We start from the raw sequence: 19069 nt of genomic DNA on the forward strand, positions 1-19069 counted from the left end.
ACACATGCGGTCAGTATCTCACGCACGCTGTCAGTATCTTTCGCACGCTGTCAGTATCTCACACATACGGTCAGTATCTCACACATACAGTCAGTATCTCCCGCATACAGTCAGTATCTCTTGCACGCTGTCAGTATTTCTCGCACGCTATCAGTATCTCTCGCACGCTGTCAGTATCTCTCGCACGCTGCCAGTATCTCCCACACGCAGTCAGTATCTCCCGCACGCAGTCAGTATCACCCGCACCCGGTCAGTAACTCACACACGCAGTCAGTATCTCACACACGCTGTCAGTACCTCCCGCACGCTGTCAATATCTCCCACATGCTGTCAGTATCTCACACCCATGGTCAGTATCTCACGCACGCTGTCAGTATCTCACGCACATGGTCAGTATCTCAGACATGCTGTCAGTATCTCACGCACGCTGTCAGTATCCCTCGCACACTGTCAGTATCCCTCGCACGCTGTCAGTATCTCACGCATGCTGTCAGTATCTCACGCACGCTATTGGTATCTCACGCAAGCTGTCAGTATCTTCAGCACCCTATCAGTACCTCACACATGCTATAAGTACCACACGCACGCTGTCAGTAAGTCCCGCACGCTATCAGTATCTCCCATACGCTATCCGTACCTCAGGCATGCTGTCAGTACCTCAGGCACGCTGTCAGTACCTCAGGCACGCTGTCAGTATCTCACGCACGCTGTCAGTATCTCCCGGATGTGGTCAGTATCTCACGCACGCTGTCAGTATCTCCCGCATGTTATCGGTATCCCACGCACGCTATTAGTATCTCACGCATGCTATTAGTATCTCACGCACGCTGTCAGTATCTTTTGCACCCTGTCAGTATCTCACACAAACAATCAGTATCTCCCCTACTCTGTCAGTATCTCCCGCACCCTGTCAGTATCTCAAACACACTGTCAGTATCCCGCGCTGTCAGTATCTCTTGCACGCTGTCAGTATCTCTTGCACGCTGTCAGTACCTCTCGCACGCTGTCAGTACCTCTCGCATGCTGTCAGTAGCTCTCGCACGCTGTCGGTATCTCACACATGCTGTCAGTACCTCCGCACGCTGTCAGTATCTCACGCACGCTGTCAATATCTCCCACACGCTGTCAGTATCTCACACACACTGTCAGTATCTCCCGCATGCTATCAGTATCTCACGCCCGCTGTCAGTGTCTCACGCATGCTGTCGGTATCTCACGCATGCTGTCGGTATCTCACGCACGCTGTCAGTATCCAACGCACGCTGTCAGTATCCCACGCACGCTGTCAGTATCTCACGTATGCTGTCAGTATCTCACGCATGCTGTCAGTATCTCACGCACACTATTAGTATCTCACGCAAGCTGTCAGTATCTTCAGCACCCTATCAGTACCACACACATGCTATCAGTACCTCACGCATGCTGTCAGTATGTCCCGCACACTATCAGTATCTCCCACATGCTATCAGTATCTCACGCACGCTGTCAGTACCTCAAGCACTCTGTCAGTACCTGAGGCACGCTGTCAGTATCGCACGCACGCTGTCAGTATCTCCCGGATGTGGTCAGTATCTCCCGGACGCTGTCAGTATCTCCCGCATGCTGTCAGCATCCCACGCACGCTATTAGGATCTCACACATGCTGTCAGTATCTCACTCACGCTGTCAGTATCTTTCGCACCCTGTCAATATCTCACACAAGGGGTCAGTATCTCAAACACGCGGTCAATATCTCCCGCATGCTGTCAGTATCCTACGCATGCTATCAGTATCTCCCGAACACTGTCAGTATCTCACGCATGCTGTCAGTATCTCAAGCATGCTGTCAGTATCTTAAGCACACGGTCAGTATCTCCCACACACCTTCAGTATTTCACACCCTATCAGTATTTCACACCCGCTGTCAGTATCTCCCGCACCCTGTCAGTATCTCCCACACGCTATCAGTATCTCGCACACGCTAACGGTATCTCACACATGCTGTCGGTATCTCACACATGCTGTCAGTATCTCATGCATGCTGTCAGTATCTCATGCATGCTATAAGTATCTCACTCGCGCTGTTAGTATCTCACGCATGCTATCAGTAACTCCAACACGCTGTCAGTATCTCAAACACGCTGTTAGTACCTCCCGCACGCTGTCAGTATCTCACACACGCTGACAGTATCTCCCACACGATGTCAGTATCTCCCACACCCTGTCAGTATCTCACAGACGCTGTCAGTATCTTCCACATGCTGTCAGTATCTTACGCACGCTGTCAGTATCTCCCGCATGCTATCAGTATTTCAAAATGTGATTGTTCTCAGCAAGAGAAACGACGTAATCTTGTAGATATGATACCTTTTAATGGCTAACAAAAATACATGATGTAATAATAGCGAGCTTTCGTACCAACGCAGGGTACTTCTTCCGGCTTAAATGGATTGGATCTGAAGAGGCATGCATATTTATACACACTTATAACATACATACTTATGACAAGGCACAGATATGGATGTGATTGGTTCGCACTTAAAAGGAATTCTGCAACTAGACACTGATAGCGGAGTGAAAGTTTTATGGTCCCTAAATTACTGTTGGAGGGGGGGAAAAGGTCAACAGGCTTGAATTGTTATAAGAGATACACAAACATTTTTAGCTAAATACTGATAAGGGAGTGAAAGTTTATGGTCCCTGAATTACTGTTGATGGGGGTCTTATCTGTGCAATCAAGTCTCACACTTCCCATTCACGCATAAATCCTGGGGAATAATTTAACCCAGTATTCAGCGTGTCAAAGGTTGTTATCAATTTATATTCCCAAATTCTTCTGTGGTTTTGTGACTTGAAACCACCCTTCAATATCAAAACTCTCATATCTCCTATGTCATGTCCATGATTAGAGAAGTGCTCGGCCACACGTAATTCTCTTCTTCTGTGTTCAATCGTGTGGCGATGAGATCTCATCCTGGCTTTCAGTTTCTGTCCTGTTTCTCCAACATAAAGACCCCCAACAGGACATTTACTGCACATGATTAGGTACACCACATTGGACGAGGAACATGTGAATGTCCCCTGGATCTTATAGTCCTGCTGTGTGTTGGGGATCCGTATCCTGTCCGCAGTCAGTACATGTGAGCAGGTCTTACAGCTCCTTACATTACAGGGATAAGTTCCTTTTTGGGTGCCAGAGGGTAATGCACTCCTGATTATAAAGTTCCTCAAGTTAGGAGGTTGCCGGTAACACAGAAGCGGAGGGTCCGGGAATATGGTTTTCGGACGGTCATCCTTGTGCAAGGTATGGTGGAGTTTTCTTGCGGTTTTCCATAGTACCTCTAGTTGCGGATTGTAGGTCACTACTAGAGGCACACGATTGTTTCTTTCCTTCTCCTTGTATTGGAGTAGTAGTCATGTGCAGTAAATGTCCTGTTGGGGGTCTTTATGTTGGAGAAACAGGACAGAAACTGAAAGCCAGGATGAGATCTCATCGCCACACGATTGAACACAGAAGAAGAGAATTACCTGTGGCCGAGCACTTCTCTAACCATGGACATGACATAGGAGATATGAGAGTTTTGATATTGAAGGGTGGTTTCAAGTCACAAAACCACAGAAGAATTTGGGAATATAAATTGATAACAACCTTTGACACGCTGAATACTGGGTTAAATTATTCCCCAGGATTTATGCGTGAATGGGAAGTGTGAGACTTGATTGCACAGATAAGACCCCCATCAACAGTAATTCAGGGACCATAAACTTTCACTCCCTTATCAGTATTTAGCTAAAAATGTTTGTGTATCTCTTATAACAATTCGAGCCTGTTGACCTTTTCCCCCCCTCCAACAGTAATTTAGGGACCATAAAACTTTCACTCCGCTATCAGTGTCTAGTTGCAGAATTCCTTTTAAGTGCGAACCAATCACATCCATATCTGTGCCTTGTCATAAGTATGTATGTTATAAGTGTGTATAAATATGCATGCCTCTTCAGATCCAATCCATTTAAGCCGGAAGAAGTACCCTGCGTTGGTACGAAAGCTCGCTATTATTACATCATGTATTTTTGTTAGCCATTAAAAGGTATCATATCTACAAGATTACGTCGTTTCTCTTGCTGAGAACAATCACATTTTGCTCTACTGGCTAACACGGTACCAGATCTTTGTTTTCATTATACCTAATGGAGGATACCAGAATGTACCGTACAAAAATGGAACTGAAACATCTTCTGAAGAAGTTGGCACAACTGGACAGCGACATTTTCTTTCTAACCAGATGCAAGAAGGAACATCTAATTCCCAAAGGCCTCTGCCTAAAGAACCCAACTCTGCACACTTACAACACTCGTTATGCACAACGTCTTTGCTACAGGACTTCTGAAAGACTGCGGAATCACCTTATCCACGTCTTCTACAGCAACAAGAATAAGGCCCTTGTGGACATACAAACTTTAAGAAATACACTTACAGAGGACGTGAACCTGGAAATGCAACACTTTTATACAACACTACGATGCTGCCTTATTCAGAACAAGGAAAAGAAACTCCAGAGACTTCGACTCAAAGCAGGCCTGTACCCAAACACAGATCAGGAGCACCCCGAGTCTGGCAGGAGGGAACAGAACCCCCAACGGGACACGGACAAAGGTAAAGTCAGCTGTGTTATCAATCTGTCATCTCACAACCCCAGTAAGGTGGAGCTCAGTGTCCTCTCCAGGGGACTTTCATTCTGTCCCACTAAAACACTTGACAAAACAGAACTTTGTAGTGACATGGAGGAATATTTCAGAAGACTAAGACTGAAAGAATTCTTTCATGATAAAGAGGACACAGGCCTTTCAAGCACACAAACACAGGATAAACTTGGGGCCAAAAAGAAGTCTGATTGGACGCCCCCTCCTGGCCGGAGTCGCACTTTGGACAAATACATAGACTCCTTTAGGCATGCAGTGCAATCCACTATACTGGACAAGCATGGAAGTGAAACATTTAATATCAATATGCAGGAAAGAAGGGCCATCCATGCACTTAAGAGCAACAAGGAAATCACAATTAAGCCTGCAGACAAGGGTGGTGCTATAGTCCTCATGAACACATCGGACTACAAAAAGGAAGCAAACAGACAGCTGACGGACACCAGATACTACACTAAACTGAATCAAGACCCGACTCAGACATATGTGAGGGAATTGAGAAGGGTCATTAGAAGCCTGTCTGGGGGCTCCACAAAACTTCTGGACTTGATACCGGAGAACCCCAAGGTGGGGACATTCTACACACTTCCAAAACTACACAAAGCTGGCAACCCAGGAAGACCAATTATCTCAGGTGTGGGAACCCTCACTGAAGGAATCTCAGGATGGGTGGAAGGCATCCTCAAACCACTGGTGAGAAACACAACCAGCTACCTGCAAGACACCACGGACCTACTGAACAAACTGTCAACCGTAGGTCCCCTCCCCAATGGCACCATCCTGGCCACTATGGATGTGGAATCCTTGTATTCCAACATCCCACACGAGGATGGACTGACTGCCTGCCAGGCGCACCTTGAGGCCAATGGGGTCGCCTCTGATGCAGTGCTACAACTCACAAGATTCATTCTCACACACAATTATTTCTCCTTTGGCAAAGAGAAATTCCTGCAACTCACAGGGACTGCCCTGGGCAGTAAAATGGCACCGCAATATGCCAACCTTTTTATGGCAAAACTGGAGAGTGACTTTCTGGCCTCTTGCCCCAGCAAACCATTGGCCTACTTCCGCTACATTGATGACATCATGATCATCTGGACCAACACTGAACAAGAATTAATAAAATTCCATGAAAGATTCAATGCATTCCACCCCACCATAAACCTGACATTAAACTACTCGCATACAGAAATAAACTTTTTGGACACCACCATAAAGATTTCAAATAACTCAATACAGACATCCCTATACCGAAAACCGATTGATCGGCCCACATACCTCAGATGGGACAGTTTCCATCCTAAACACATCAAAAAGTCCATTGTCTACAGCCAGGCCATCAGATACAACCGGATCTGCTCCAACCCAACAGACAGAGAGGAACATTTGTACCATCTTAAAAGAACATTTATAAATCAGGGCTACCATCCCACCTCAATTGATGACCAAATCACCAGAGCCACCAGGATACCCAGAAGTCAACTACTCCAATACAAGGAGAAGGAAAGAAACAATCGTGTGCCTCTAGTAGTGACCTACAATCCGCAACTAGAGGTACTAAGGAAAACCGCAAGAAAACTCCACCATACCTTGCACAAGGATGACCGTCTGAAAACCATATTCCCGGACCCTCCGCTTCTGTGTTACAGGCAACCTCCTAACTTGAGGAACTTTATAATCAGGAGTGCATTACCCTCTGGCACCCAAAAAGGAACTTATTCCTGTAATGTAAGGAGCTGTAAGACCTGCTCACATGTACTGACTGCGGACAGGATACGGATCCCCAACACACAGCAGGACTATAAGATCCAGGGGACATTCACATGTTCCTCATCCAATGTTCTGTACCTGATCATGTGCAGTAAATGTCCTGTTGGGGGTCTTTATGTTGGAGAAACAGGACAGAAACTGAAAGCCAGGATGAGATCTCATCGCCACACGATTGAACACAGAAGAAGAGAATTACCTGTGGCCGAGCACTTCTCTAACCATGGACATGACATAGGAGATATGAGAGTTTTGATATTGAAGGGTGGTTTCAAGTCACAAAACCACAGAAGAATTTGGGAATATAAATTGATAACAACCTTTGACACGCTGAATACTGGGTTAAATTATTCCCCAGGATTTATGCGTGAATGGGAAGTGTGAGACTTGATTGCACAGATAAGACCCCCATCAACAGTAATTCAGGGACCATAAACTTTCACTCCCTTATCAGTATTTAGCTAAAAATGTTTGTGTATCTCTTATAACAATTCAAGCCTGTTGACCTTTTCCCCCCCTCCAACAGTAATTTAGGGACCATAAAACTTTCACTCTGCTATCAGTGTCTAGTTGCAGAATTCCTTTTAAGTGCGAACCAATCACATCCATATCTGTGCCTTGTCATAAGTATGTATGTTATAAGTGTGTATAAATATGCATGCCTCTTCAGATCCAATCCATTTAAGCCGGAAGAAGTACCCTGCGTTGGTACGAAAGCTCGCTATTATTACATCATGTATTTTTGTTAGCCATTAAAAGGTATCATATCTACAAGATTACGTCGTTTCTCTTGCTGAGAACAATCACATTTTGCTCTACTGGCTAACACGGTACCAGATCTTTGTTTTCATTATCAGTATTTCACGCACACTGTCAGTATCCCACGCATGCTGTCAGTATCCCACGCATGCTGTCAGTATCCCCTGCATGCTGTCAGTATCTCACGCATGCTGTCAGTATCTCACGCACGCTATTAGTATCTCACGCACGCTATTAGTATCTCACGCAAGCTGTCAGTATTTTCAGCACCCTATCAGTATCTTCAGCACCTTATTAGTACCTCACACATGCTATCAGTACCTCATGAACGTGCTGTCAGTATCTCCCGCACGCTATCAGTATCTCCCACACGCTATCGGTATCTCATGCAGGCTGTCAGTACCTCAGGCACACTGTTAGTATCTCACGCAGGCTATCAGTATCTCCCACATGCTGTCAGTATCTCCCACATGCTGTCAGTACCACAGACTCGCTGTCAGTACCTCAGGCACGCCGTCACTATCTCCCGCATGCTGTCAGTACCTTAGGCACGCTGTCAGTATCTCCCGCACGCTGTCAGCATCTTCCGCACACTTTCAGTATTTCCCACACGCTGTCAGCATCTCCCACATGCTGTCAGCATCTCCCACACACTGTCAGTATCTCACTCACGCTGTCAGTACCTTAGGCACACTGTCAGTACCTCAGGCATGCTGTCAGTATCTCCCGTACACTTTCAGTATTTCCCACACGCTGTCAGTATCTCAGGCACGCTGTCAGTACCTCCCGCACGCTGTCAGTATCTCCCGCATGCTGACAGTATCTCCCACACGATGTCAGTATCTCCCACACGATGTCAGTATCTCCCACACGCTGTCAGTATCTAGCACACGCTGTCAGTATCTCCCACACGCTGTCAGTATTTTACGCACACTGTCAGTATCTCCCGCATGCTATCAGTATCTCATGCACCTTGTCAATATCTCACGCACAATGTCAATATCTCACGTACAATGTCAATATCTCACGCACGCCGTCAGTATCTCACGCACGCTGTCAGTATCCCACGCACGCTGTCAGTATCCCACGCATGCTGTCAGTAACCCCTGCATGCTATCAGTATCTCACGCATGCTGTCAGTATATCACGCACGCTATTAGTATCTCACGGAAGGTGTCAGTATTTTCAGCACCCTATCAGTATCTTCAGCACCCTATCTGTATCTCCCACACGCTATTAGTACCTCACACATGCTATCAGTACCTCACGCACGCTGTCAGTATCTCCCACACACTATCGGTAACTCACGCACGCTGTCAGTATCTCAGGCACACTGTTACTATCTCATGCAGGCTTTCAGTATCTCCCACACGCTATCAGTATCTTACGCACACTGTCAGTATCTCCCGCATGCTATCAGTATCTCCCGCATGCTGTCAATATCTCACGCACACTGTCAATATCTCACACACGCTGTCAGTATCTCACACACGCAGTCAGTATCCCACGCACGCTGTCAGTATCCCACGCATGCTGTCAGTATCCCCTGCATGCTGTCAGTATCCCCTGCATGCTGTCAGTATCTCACACATGCTGTCAGTATCTCATGCACGCTATTAGTATCTCACGCAAGCTGTCAGTATTTTCAGCACCCTATCAGTATCTTCAGCACCTTATTAGTACCTCACACATGCTATCAGTACCTCACGAACGTGCTGTCAGTATCTCTCGCACGCTATCAGTATCTCCCACACGCTATCGGTATCTCACGCATGCTGTCAGTACCTCAGGTACACTGTTAGTATCTCACGCAGGCTATCAGTATCTCCCACATGCTGTCAGTATCTCCCACATACTGTCAGTACCACAGACACGCTGTCAGTACCTCAGGCACGCCGTCACTATCTACCGCACGCTGTCAGTATTTTACGCACACTGTCAGTATCTCCCGCATGCTATCAGTATCTCATGCACCTTGTCAATATCTCACGCACAATGTCAATATCTCACGTACGATGTCAATATCTCACGCACGCTGTCAGTATCTCACGCACGCTGTCAGTATCCCACGCACGCTGTCAGTATCCCACGCATGCTGTCAGTAACCCCTGCATGCTGTCAGTATCTCACGCATGCTGTCAGTATCTCACGCACGCTATTAGTATCTCACGGAAGGTGTCAGTATTTTCAGCACCCTATCAGTATCTTCAGCACCCTATCTGTATCTCCCACACGCTATTAGTACCTCACACATGCTATCAGTACCTCACGCACGCTATCAGTATCTCCCACACACTATCGGTAACTCACGCACGCTGTCAGTATCTCAGGCACACTGTTACTATCTCATGCAGGCTTTCAGTATCTCCCACACGCTGTCAGTATCTCCCACACGCTATCAGTATCTTACGCACACTGTCAGTATCTCCCGCATGCTATCAGTATCTCCCGCATGCTGTCAATATCTCACGCACACTGTCAATATCTCACACACGCTGTCAGTATCTCACACACGCAGTCAGTATCCCACGCACGCTGTCAGTATCCCACGCATGCTGTCAGTATCCCCTGCATGCTGTCAGTATCCCCTGCATGCTGTCAGTATCTCACACATGCTGTCAGTATCTCATGCACGCTATTAGTATCTCACGCAAGCTGTCAGTATTTTCAGCACCCTATCAGTATCTTCAGCACCTTATTAGTACCTCACACATGCTATCAGTACCTCACGAACGTGCTGTCAGTATCTCTCGCACGCTATCAGTATCTCCCACACGCTATCGGTATCTCACGCATGCTGTCAGTACCTCAGGTACACTGTTAGTATCTCACGCAGGCTATCAGTATCTCCCACATGCTGTCAGTATCTCCCACATACTGTCAGTACCACAGACACGCTGTCAGTACCTCAGGCACGCCGTCACTATCTACCGCACGCTGTCAGTATTTTACGCACACTGTCAGTATCTCCCGCATGCTATCAGTATCTCATGCACCTTGTCAATATCTCACGCACAATGTCAATATCTCACGTACGATGTCAATATCTCACGCACGCTGTCAGTATCTCACGCACGCTGTCAGTATCCCACGCACGCTGTCAGTATCCCACGCATGCTGTCAGTAACCCCTGCATGCTGTCAGTATCTCACGCATGCTGTCAGTATCTCACGCACGCTATTAGTATCTCACGGAAGGTGTCAGTATTTTCAGCACCCTATCAGTATCTTCAGCACCCTATCTGTATCTCCCACACGCTATTAGTACCTCACACATGCTATCAGTACCTCACGCACGCTATCAGTATCTCCCACACACTATCGGTAACTCACGCACGCTGTCAGTATCTCAGGCACACTGTTACTATCTCATGCAGGCTTTCAGTATCTCCCACACGCTGTCAGTATCTCCCACACGCTATCAGTATCTTACGCACACTGTCAGTATCTCCCGCATGCTATCAGTATCTCCCGCATGCTGTCAATATCTCACGCACACTGTCAATATCTCACACACGCTGTCAGTATCTCACACACGCAGTCAGTATCCCACGCACGCTGTCAGTATCCCACGCATGCTGTCAGTATCCCCTGCATGCTGTCAGTATCCCCTGCATGCTGTCAGTATCTCACACATGCTGTCAGTATCTCATGCACGCTATTAGTATCTCACGCAAGCTGTCAGTATTTTCAGCACCCTATCAGTATCTTCAGCACCTTATTAGTACCTCACACATGCTATCAGTACCTCACGAACGTGCTGTCAGCATCTCTCGCACGCTATCAGTATCTCCCACACGCTATCGGTATCTCACGCATGCTGTCAGTACCTCAGGTACACTGTTAGTATCTCACGCAGGCTATCAGTATCTCCCACATGCTGTCAGTATCTCCCACATACTGTCAGTACCACAGACACGCTGTCAGTACCTCAGGCACGCCGTCACTATCTACCGCACGCTGTCAGCACCTTAGGCACGCTGTCAGTATCTCCCGCACGCTGTCAGCATCTTCCGCACACTTTCAGTATTTCCCACACGCTGTCAGCATCTCCCACACGCTGTCAGCATCTCCCACACGCTGTCAGTATCTCCCACACGCTGTCAGTATCTCACTCACGCTGTCAGTACCTTAGGCACACTGTCAGTACCTCAGGCATGCTGTCAGTATCTCCCGCACACTGTCAGTATCTCCCGCATGCTGACAGTATCTCCCACACGCTGTCAGTATCTCCCACACGCTGTCAGTATCTCCCACACGCTGTCAGTATCTCCCACACGCTGTCAGTATCTTACGCACACTGTATTTCCACACGCTGTCAGTATCTCAGGCATGCTGTCAGTACCTCCCGCACGCTGTCAGTATCTCCCGCATGCTGACAGTATCTCCCACACGCTGTCAGTATCTACCACACGCTGTCAGTATCTCCCACACGCTGTCAGTATCTCCCACACGCTGTCAGTATCTAGCACACACTGTCAGTATCTCCCACACGTTGTCAGTATCTTACGCACACTGTCAGTATCTCCCGCATGCTATCAGTATCTCACGCACCCTGTCAATATCTCACGCACGATATCAATATCTCACGTACGATGTCAATATCTCACGCACGCCGTCAGTATCCCACGCACGCTGTCAGTATCCCACGCATGCTGTCAGTAACCCCTGCACGCTGTCAGTATCTCCCGCATGCTGTCAGTATCTCACGCACGCTATTAGTATCTCACGCAAGCTGTCAGTATTTTCAGCACCCTATCAGTATCTTCAGCACCCTATCTGTATCTCCCACACGCTATTAGTACCTCACACATGCTATCAGTACCTCACACACGTTGTCAGTATCTCCCACACACTATCGGTAACTCACGCACGCTGTCAGTATCTCAGGCACACTGTTAGTACCTCAGACACGCTGCCAGTACCTCAGAAACGCTGCCAGTACCTCAGACACGCTGTCAGTACCTCAGGCACGCTGTCAGTATCTCCTGCACGCTGTCAGTATCTCCTGCACACTTTCAGTATTTCCCACACACTTTCAGCATCTCAGGCACGCTGTCAGTATCTCCCACACGCTGTCAGTATCTCACCCACGCTGTCAGTACCTCACGCACACTGTCAGTACCTTATGCACGCTGTCAGTGCCTCATGCACGCTGTCAGTGCCTCACGCGCGTTGTCAGTATCTCACGCACACTGTCAGTATCTCACGCACGCTGTCAGTATCTCACTCACGCTGTCAGTATCTCACGCACGATGTCAGTACCTCAGGCACACTGTCAGTACCTCAGGCATGCTGTCAGTATCTCCTGCACACTTTCAGTATTTCCCACACGCTGTCAGTATCTCAGGAACACTGTCAGTATCTCACTCACGCTGTCAGTACTTCCCGTACACTGTCAGTACCTCACGCACACTGTCAGTACCTAAGGCACGCTGTCAGTCCGTCATGCGCGGTGTTATGCGCCATCAGCCTGGTTTCTTTTTTTGTTTACATTTCCCGCTCTGTCGCTTTACAACGGCGCACATAAACGCCGCCCATATGCAATGTTAATATACAGAGCATTGATTACACGCCCGTAGAGAACAATGCACTTCATGACATGTAATATATGGCAAAATAGAACATGCTGCGTTTTTTTTTTTGCGCGGGTATAATAAGTAATGAATATTCGCAGACATGAATCGATCAATGAAAATCAATGTTCTCTCATTGTCTCCGTTCCCTGCGTGCTGCGCACATGTAATACGTGGTGAAACCACGCTCGTGTGAGTCCGGCCTTGTGATCAAAATTGCTAATATAAACTTGCAGAACTTTTCATTATAGAATAAACTTTTTCTTTTCACATAAAACCAGGAACTCCCTTTTCAATAGACCTGACTGAGCATCATGTGGTTTCTCCAAGGCCTCCCACCCGGTGGTTGTGTCCTGGGGAACATTAGGGCTCTGTGTGGCGGCACATGTTTGTAGGGGAAAGACAGCATGAAATGAAAAATGCTGCATTGCTTCCTCTGTAGGATTCTGTGGAATAAACCCCACATACCTCCATATGAAATGAGAGGTTTACAGCAGTCCAGTAGCGCCCCCTAGAGGTCCTGTGAGCTGCTGACACTCCACAGCCTGGGGACCACAATGTACAAATTCTCCTCATTAATATCATATATGTCTAAACGCTAAAAGTGGGTGCGACAACTGACGGATGTCTTCCAGGGTATCGAGTGCTTTTCAGGCTTTCTACATAACAGATCTCGGCGTCTGATAATTTTTCCCCATTTACAGCTGATTGGCGCCAGTTGGAAAGGACGTTGGCTGCCTCAAAGACATCAGCAGAGAAGTCAGTGAGAGGCGCCAGGTCTGGACACAACGCCGTACGGTAGAGACTCTGGGGGTCATCTGGCTGAGCTTCTAAGGAACCTGACCTCGTAGACCCAGCCAGGGCGGAGATGTGATGCGATACTGTCGGCGGCCGCGCAGGCACAGAATCACTGAAGACAACCTACAAGTTCAAAACCCGGCAGGGGGGCAAGCGGCTACAGAAAACTGCACAGAAGCTTTCCTTCCATCACAGTGATCCCTTTAAGGCAAAGGCTGCAAAATTCAATGCAAAAACCCCATCACAGTGCAACTACAGCTATTCTTTATGGTAAAACATTGGCCCTTACTGCTGCCCTCTGCTCATTAACCCCTACTGCCGTCCTCTGCACATTGGCCCCTACTGCCGTCCTCTGCACATTGGCCCCTACTGCCGTCTTCTACAAATTGGTCCCTACTGCCACCCTCTGCACACTGGCTCCTACTGCCGTCCTCTGCACATTGGCCCCTACTGCCGTCCTCTGCACATCCATCCCTACTGCGGTCTTCTACACATTGGCCCCTACTGCCGCCCTCTGTACATTGGCCCCTACTGCCGACCTCTGCACAGCTGGTAACCAAGAGCACTGCTGTGCAGGAAAAAATGTTAAGGGGCCAAAGCAATAAGTCAGCGCTGTGACCCCTTCATTCACAGGGATTTGATTCAAAAGTCAAAAAAGTGATGCCATATCCTATCCACACCAGCTTATATATTTTACTTCAACGGTTCTCAGAAAAAAGAAAATCCAATGAAATCTGAATATGTAATATATACACAGCCATAACATTAATACTACTGACAAACAACGCTCTATTTCTTCGTAGGCACAAGACAGCCGGTACATTGGGCAGCACATGTCGGGGGCCATCGCACACTAAAAATTAAACCTGATGCGGTGGGTTTCCAGCAGTGGGTGGGAGTGCTAGTGGGAAATGATGTGGGAACAATGGGACCTTCCCTGCCCCTCCACTCACTGTGTAGATTCATAGGGTACTAGCAGTCTATGTGGTATATTAGAAGATGGAGTCCAGGTCACGTGATTGGACGAGAAAAGGAGGAGCTTAGTTCTAACGTAGGTCAAGTCTTGACATACAGAAAAGCTGCAATGAGGAAGGTAACCAGGAGACTGAGAGGGAGAAGTCTGTCTGAGAAAAGGAGGAGCCATGGGGAGCAGTCTGTGAGAGTAGGGGCCACGGGGAGCAGTCTGTGTGAGAGGAGGAGCCATGAGAAGCAGTCTGTGTGAGAGGAGGAGCCAAAAGGAGCAGTCTGTGTGGGGGAGGAGCCACGGGGAGCAGTCTGTGGGAGAATAAGAGCAATGGGGAGCAGTCTGTGTGAGAGGAGGAGCCTTGGGGAGCAGTCTGTGAGAGGGGAGGCCATGGGGAGCAGTCTGTGTGAGAGGAGGAGCCATGGGGAGCAGTCTATGAGAAGAGGAGCCACGGGGAGCAGTCTGTGAGAGGATGAGCCATGGAAAGCAGTCTGTGTAAGAGGAGGAGCCTTGAGGAGCAGTCTGTGTGAGAGGAGGAGCCAGAAGGAGCAGTCTGTGTGGGGGAGGAGCCACGGGGAGCAGTCTGCGGGAGAATAGGAGCCATGGGGAGCAGTCTGTGTGAGAGGGGGAGCCTTGGGGAGCAATCTGTGAGAGGAGAGGCCATGGGGAGCAGTCTGTGTGAGAGGAGGAGCCATGGGGAGCAGTCTATGAGAGGAGGAGCCACGGGGAGCAGTCTGTGAGAGGAGGAGCCATGAGAAGCAGTCTGTGTGAGAGAAGGAAATATATAAGTAAAGCCAGGCAGCACCTGATGTATTTCAATAAGTATATCGCTTTTTTATTCCTCCATAGTACAAAGACTGGCGACATTTAGGCTTCAACTGAAGCCTTCAGTTGAAGCCGAAATGTCGCCAGTCTTTGTACTATGCAGGAATAAAAAGCGATATACTAATTGAAATACATCAAATGCTGCCTGGCTTTACTTATATATTGGCTTATTATCTTGGTCTCGATCCGGACCTCGCTGGGCTGGTGCACCGTCTACCTCATACTGAGGTCCCATTCAGGTTGGTGAATTCCTCATTGAGTGCTGCGTTGCTATATACTTTTGTGTGAGAGAAGGAGCCTTATGGAGCAGTCTGTGAAAGGAGGGGCCATGGGGAACAGTCTGTGTGAGAAAAGGAGCAGCCAAGGGGGGAGCAGTCTGTGAGAGAGAGGAGGCATTAGTTATATGAAGCACTTTGGCATCATTTTATGTGGGGCAATTGCAGGTAATTTTAAATGGTGCATTTGAACGGATTTAATTTTACATGCAGCAGCAGTTTGGAGGACATTAAATAATTTTATATCTGGCTCTTAGGGGAACACTACAACATATTTATATAGCATATGGTATTATCTGTATGAAGCTATTTACTGTGAGGTAGGGTCATGGGTGCCCAAGGCTAAGGAAGGCCACCGTCTGGTCTGATAGCAGACCTGTCAGAGCGCCTATGCTGACCCTTATCCACTGCAGAAAGTGTCTACAATAGGAACATCATGGAGTATAGAAGAAGGCGGCCTGATTTGATGAATCGTGTTTTACACCATGTGGAGGGTTGGGCATGTGTGTCACTTACCTGGAGAAGATGTAGCACCAGGATGCACTATGGGAAGAAGACAAGCCTGCAGGGCAGTGTGATCTGCAATGTTCTGCTGGGTACTTGACTTCTGGCATCATGTGGATGTGACATGTACCACCTATCTAACATTGTACGGGCAAGTAACTCTTTCACGGCAGCGCCCTCCACAGGATAATGTACAGCAACAGATGAGAAACAAGAGACCAAGAGGATGACTTGGTGTCCGGATTTCCCAGATCTAAATCCGATCTGTAGGTTGTGCTGGAAAAACCAGTCCAAGCCATGGAGGCCCCACGGAACAACTTACAGGACTCAGAGGTTGTGGAGACTCCACAGGACTCCTCACCGGTCTTGTAGACTCCAGGCCCCAACGGGTCAGGGCTGTGCTGCCAACATGAGGCGACCTACACAATATTAGGTAGGTGGTTGCAATGCCTTCGCTGATTAGTGTATGATGGAGGGAATTAAAGCAGAACAATTACTAAGACCTGACTTTGAGAACTCAACATTCCTCTCACCTCAAATGATTCCTCATCCAGAATTCGGGTTCCAAACACGGTGATCCCCTTGGTGTCCACAACTGGCTTGTTCCCTCGCGGCAATGGCTTCGTTATCTTCTTTTTGCAGTCCAATATTAAAGTGACGGATTTCTTCTGTACACTCAGGGCGATACGGTGCCATCTGGATAAAGAGATGGGGTGAGTGAGCAAGAGGGCAACACGAGGAAGGGTGAAAGACGCTGAGAGACAGGCTGAATATATGGGGGAGCAGAAGATGTAATTTTGAGTGAAAGTACCAAAGATATATTTACTGACTTTCCATCAGCCAGATTGACCCCGCTGAATATTGGATAGTCTTCAGGAGCTGGTTTTCCATGCTGATCTTCATAGAGAAAGACGGGAGAACGTCCCAACTCGACCCCGAGCTGCTGGACTCCTTGCTCATTGTAGATAGACAGGAGGAATGCTTGCAGGCCGCTCTTAGCTCGAACCAGTGCCATGACTGAGAAGTCCTCTGGGAATTTACCTGTAGAGGCACAAGGTGTTAGCTCTGCAGACAACAGCTTCAGCCCGCGTACGTATGACTGTACACCTACCTGGGAAGAGCTGCCGCGTGGGGGCACTGATTTGAGCTCGCTTGGATATCTTGTAGGCCACATCTCCACCAGTGCTTGAACGTCGGGCTGGGCAGAAACCAGGGATCCGCTTTACACCCTCAGGTTGGGTTTGAAATTGAAGGCCCTTTAATACATCCACGGGATCGGCTATGGGAAGAGGATAGAGGAGACGTTAATATATAAGGGACTGTGATGGGGTAACAATAGGAGTTATACAATGACAGACACTGGGGTCATTAACAGGACTATGATGGAGCAGGGATTTCCGATAAATATCCCTCATAATCGCATGGAAGAATGTAAAAAAAATCTACAATGGTTACCACAAACGTGCCTAAATGGCCTGAAAACCAGGTGAATGCCCCATACGATATCGGAATCATCTTCCATAACATCTTCTATCTGTGGGATGAATACCGCGGCCTCTGACTATTGTTGGATCCTATTAAGCCAGGTTAGGGCACATGCAGGCAGAATAGGGCTTAATCATAATCACTTGGACACCAGAATTCTGGCGTCCTAAAGTTGCAGTTTTGGCGCTCGGCCTCGCGCAGCCCATCATTGTTACTATAAAATATGCTGGAAACTAGCATCAATAATGCCAAAAACCTCCTACAGCCGCCAGATGAGATAAGTCTTGTGCTGGTGCCACCTAATACATTTGTGCACGGATTACTTTTTTTAGATGGCGTTGGAAACACCTAAGTACAGTCACCGCTGGCCATGAACAACGCATTATGAGGTTGAAGCCTCTTCATATATTTGTCTCATCAGGTGAAAAACCTACATCAGCGATGGCTGGAATAGGTTATTGCCGTAATCTACACAAGTTTCCAGAGTAATTTTATAGTAAATGCAAATGGTAGATGGAATAATGCCTCTACAGCGCCCCCTACTGGATTGGGAAACAAGGATTGGGAATTATGAGCCAAAGCCAACCATACACAGACAGCTGTTATAGGGTTTCACCCCACATCAGGGTGCGGTAGGTTATCATCTCTGCGTATGAAGAGCACCTAGTAGGCCTCTCAAAACTCCAGAAACAGCTGTCTGTGTATGTCCATGTTGTTGGAAAACTCAACTAAGGGGAAAAATGTAAGAAAATAATACCAGAAGCATTACTTAAATACCCAGCTGCTCCAGCGCTGCTGCTCCAGTCCTCCGCATTGGGATGTGCTTACATGGCCGTGGGTCACGTGGTTACACAGACACTTCTCCGCTGCAGCCATGTGAACACAACCCAATGCGGAGGACTGGAGAGGCAGCGCTGGAGCAGCCGGGGATTTAGTGGGTAAGTATTGCTTCTTTTATTATCCTCTAGCCTCCCCCTACCCATTCTGAGCTTTTCTAAAACCCCTTTAAGTATTAGATTTGGTGCATCCTCATCTGGTACAGACACGGAGAAGTAATGGTGCCTCGGTCGGCTGTGGCTCGGTCTGCGGTGCCTCGCAGGTGTCTGGAAGCCGTTTGGCTGAGGGAATGGAAATTGGCGAACGTAAATATTTGACAGTGAAGATGCCAGCAGCGTCTGTTATATCCATTCAGCCCGAATACAAATCTCCCCGTACCGTGGAAGTCCACGTATATGAAGAGCGCCGCGAGCTCCCTCTACTGGTCAGCTATCCCATCACATCCACAGGTGACGTGAATCACATTGGTTATCTGGTGAAAATGGCGCCTGTCCGCAGTGCGATCTATGAATCTGCGAGTCAGTGCTCAGGTCTTAAAGTTGATATTGGAAGCAGGAAAAATGGTGAAGCGTGCGGATCTGACTGACAAGGGCCAAACTG

At 47.9% G+C, this 19069-nt stretch overlaps 1 protein-coding gene across 8 annotated transcripts in view; it reads right to left on the bottom strand.

Annotated features, from left to right (window-relative positions):
• The window catches only part of LOC136580603 (collagen alpha-2(XI) chain-like), a 159297-nt gene that overhangs the window by 95831 nt on the left and 44397 nt on the right, over positions 1 to 19069 (bottom strand). For all 8 annotated transcript variants that reach the window (XM_066581279.1, XM_066581284.1, XM_066581280.1 and 5 more), the window contains exons 2-4: positions 17259 to 17426; positions 16978 to 17188; positions 16681 to 16843 (exon numbers count right to left, since the gene is read on the bottom strand). In XM_066581279.1, coding sequence (XP_066437376.1) covers positions 16681 to 16843; positions 16978 to 17188; positions 17259 to 17426 — 542 coding nt within the window. The remainder of the gene's footprint in view (positions 1 to 16680; positions 16844 to 16977; positions 17189 to 17258; positions 17427 to 19069) is intronic.

Source organism: Eleutherodactylus coqui, chromosome 10 (assembly GCF_035609145.1).
Source record: "Eleutherodactylus coqui strain aEleCoq1 chromosome 10, aEleCoq1.hap1, whole genome shotgun sequence".
Classification (NCBI taxonomy): domain Eukaryota; kingdom Metazoa; phylum Chordata; class Amphibia; order Anura; family Eleutherodactylidae; genus Eleutherodactylus; species Eleutherodactylus coqui.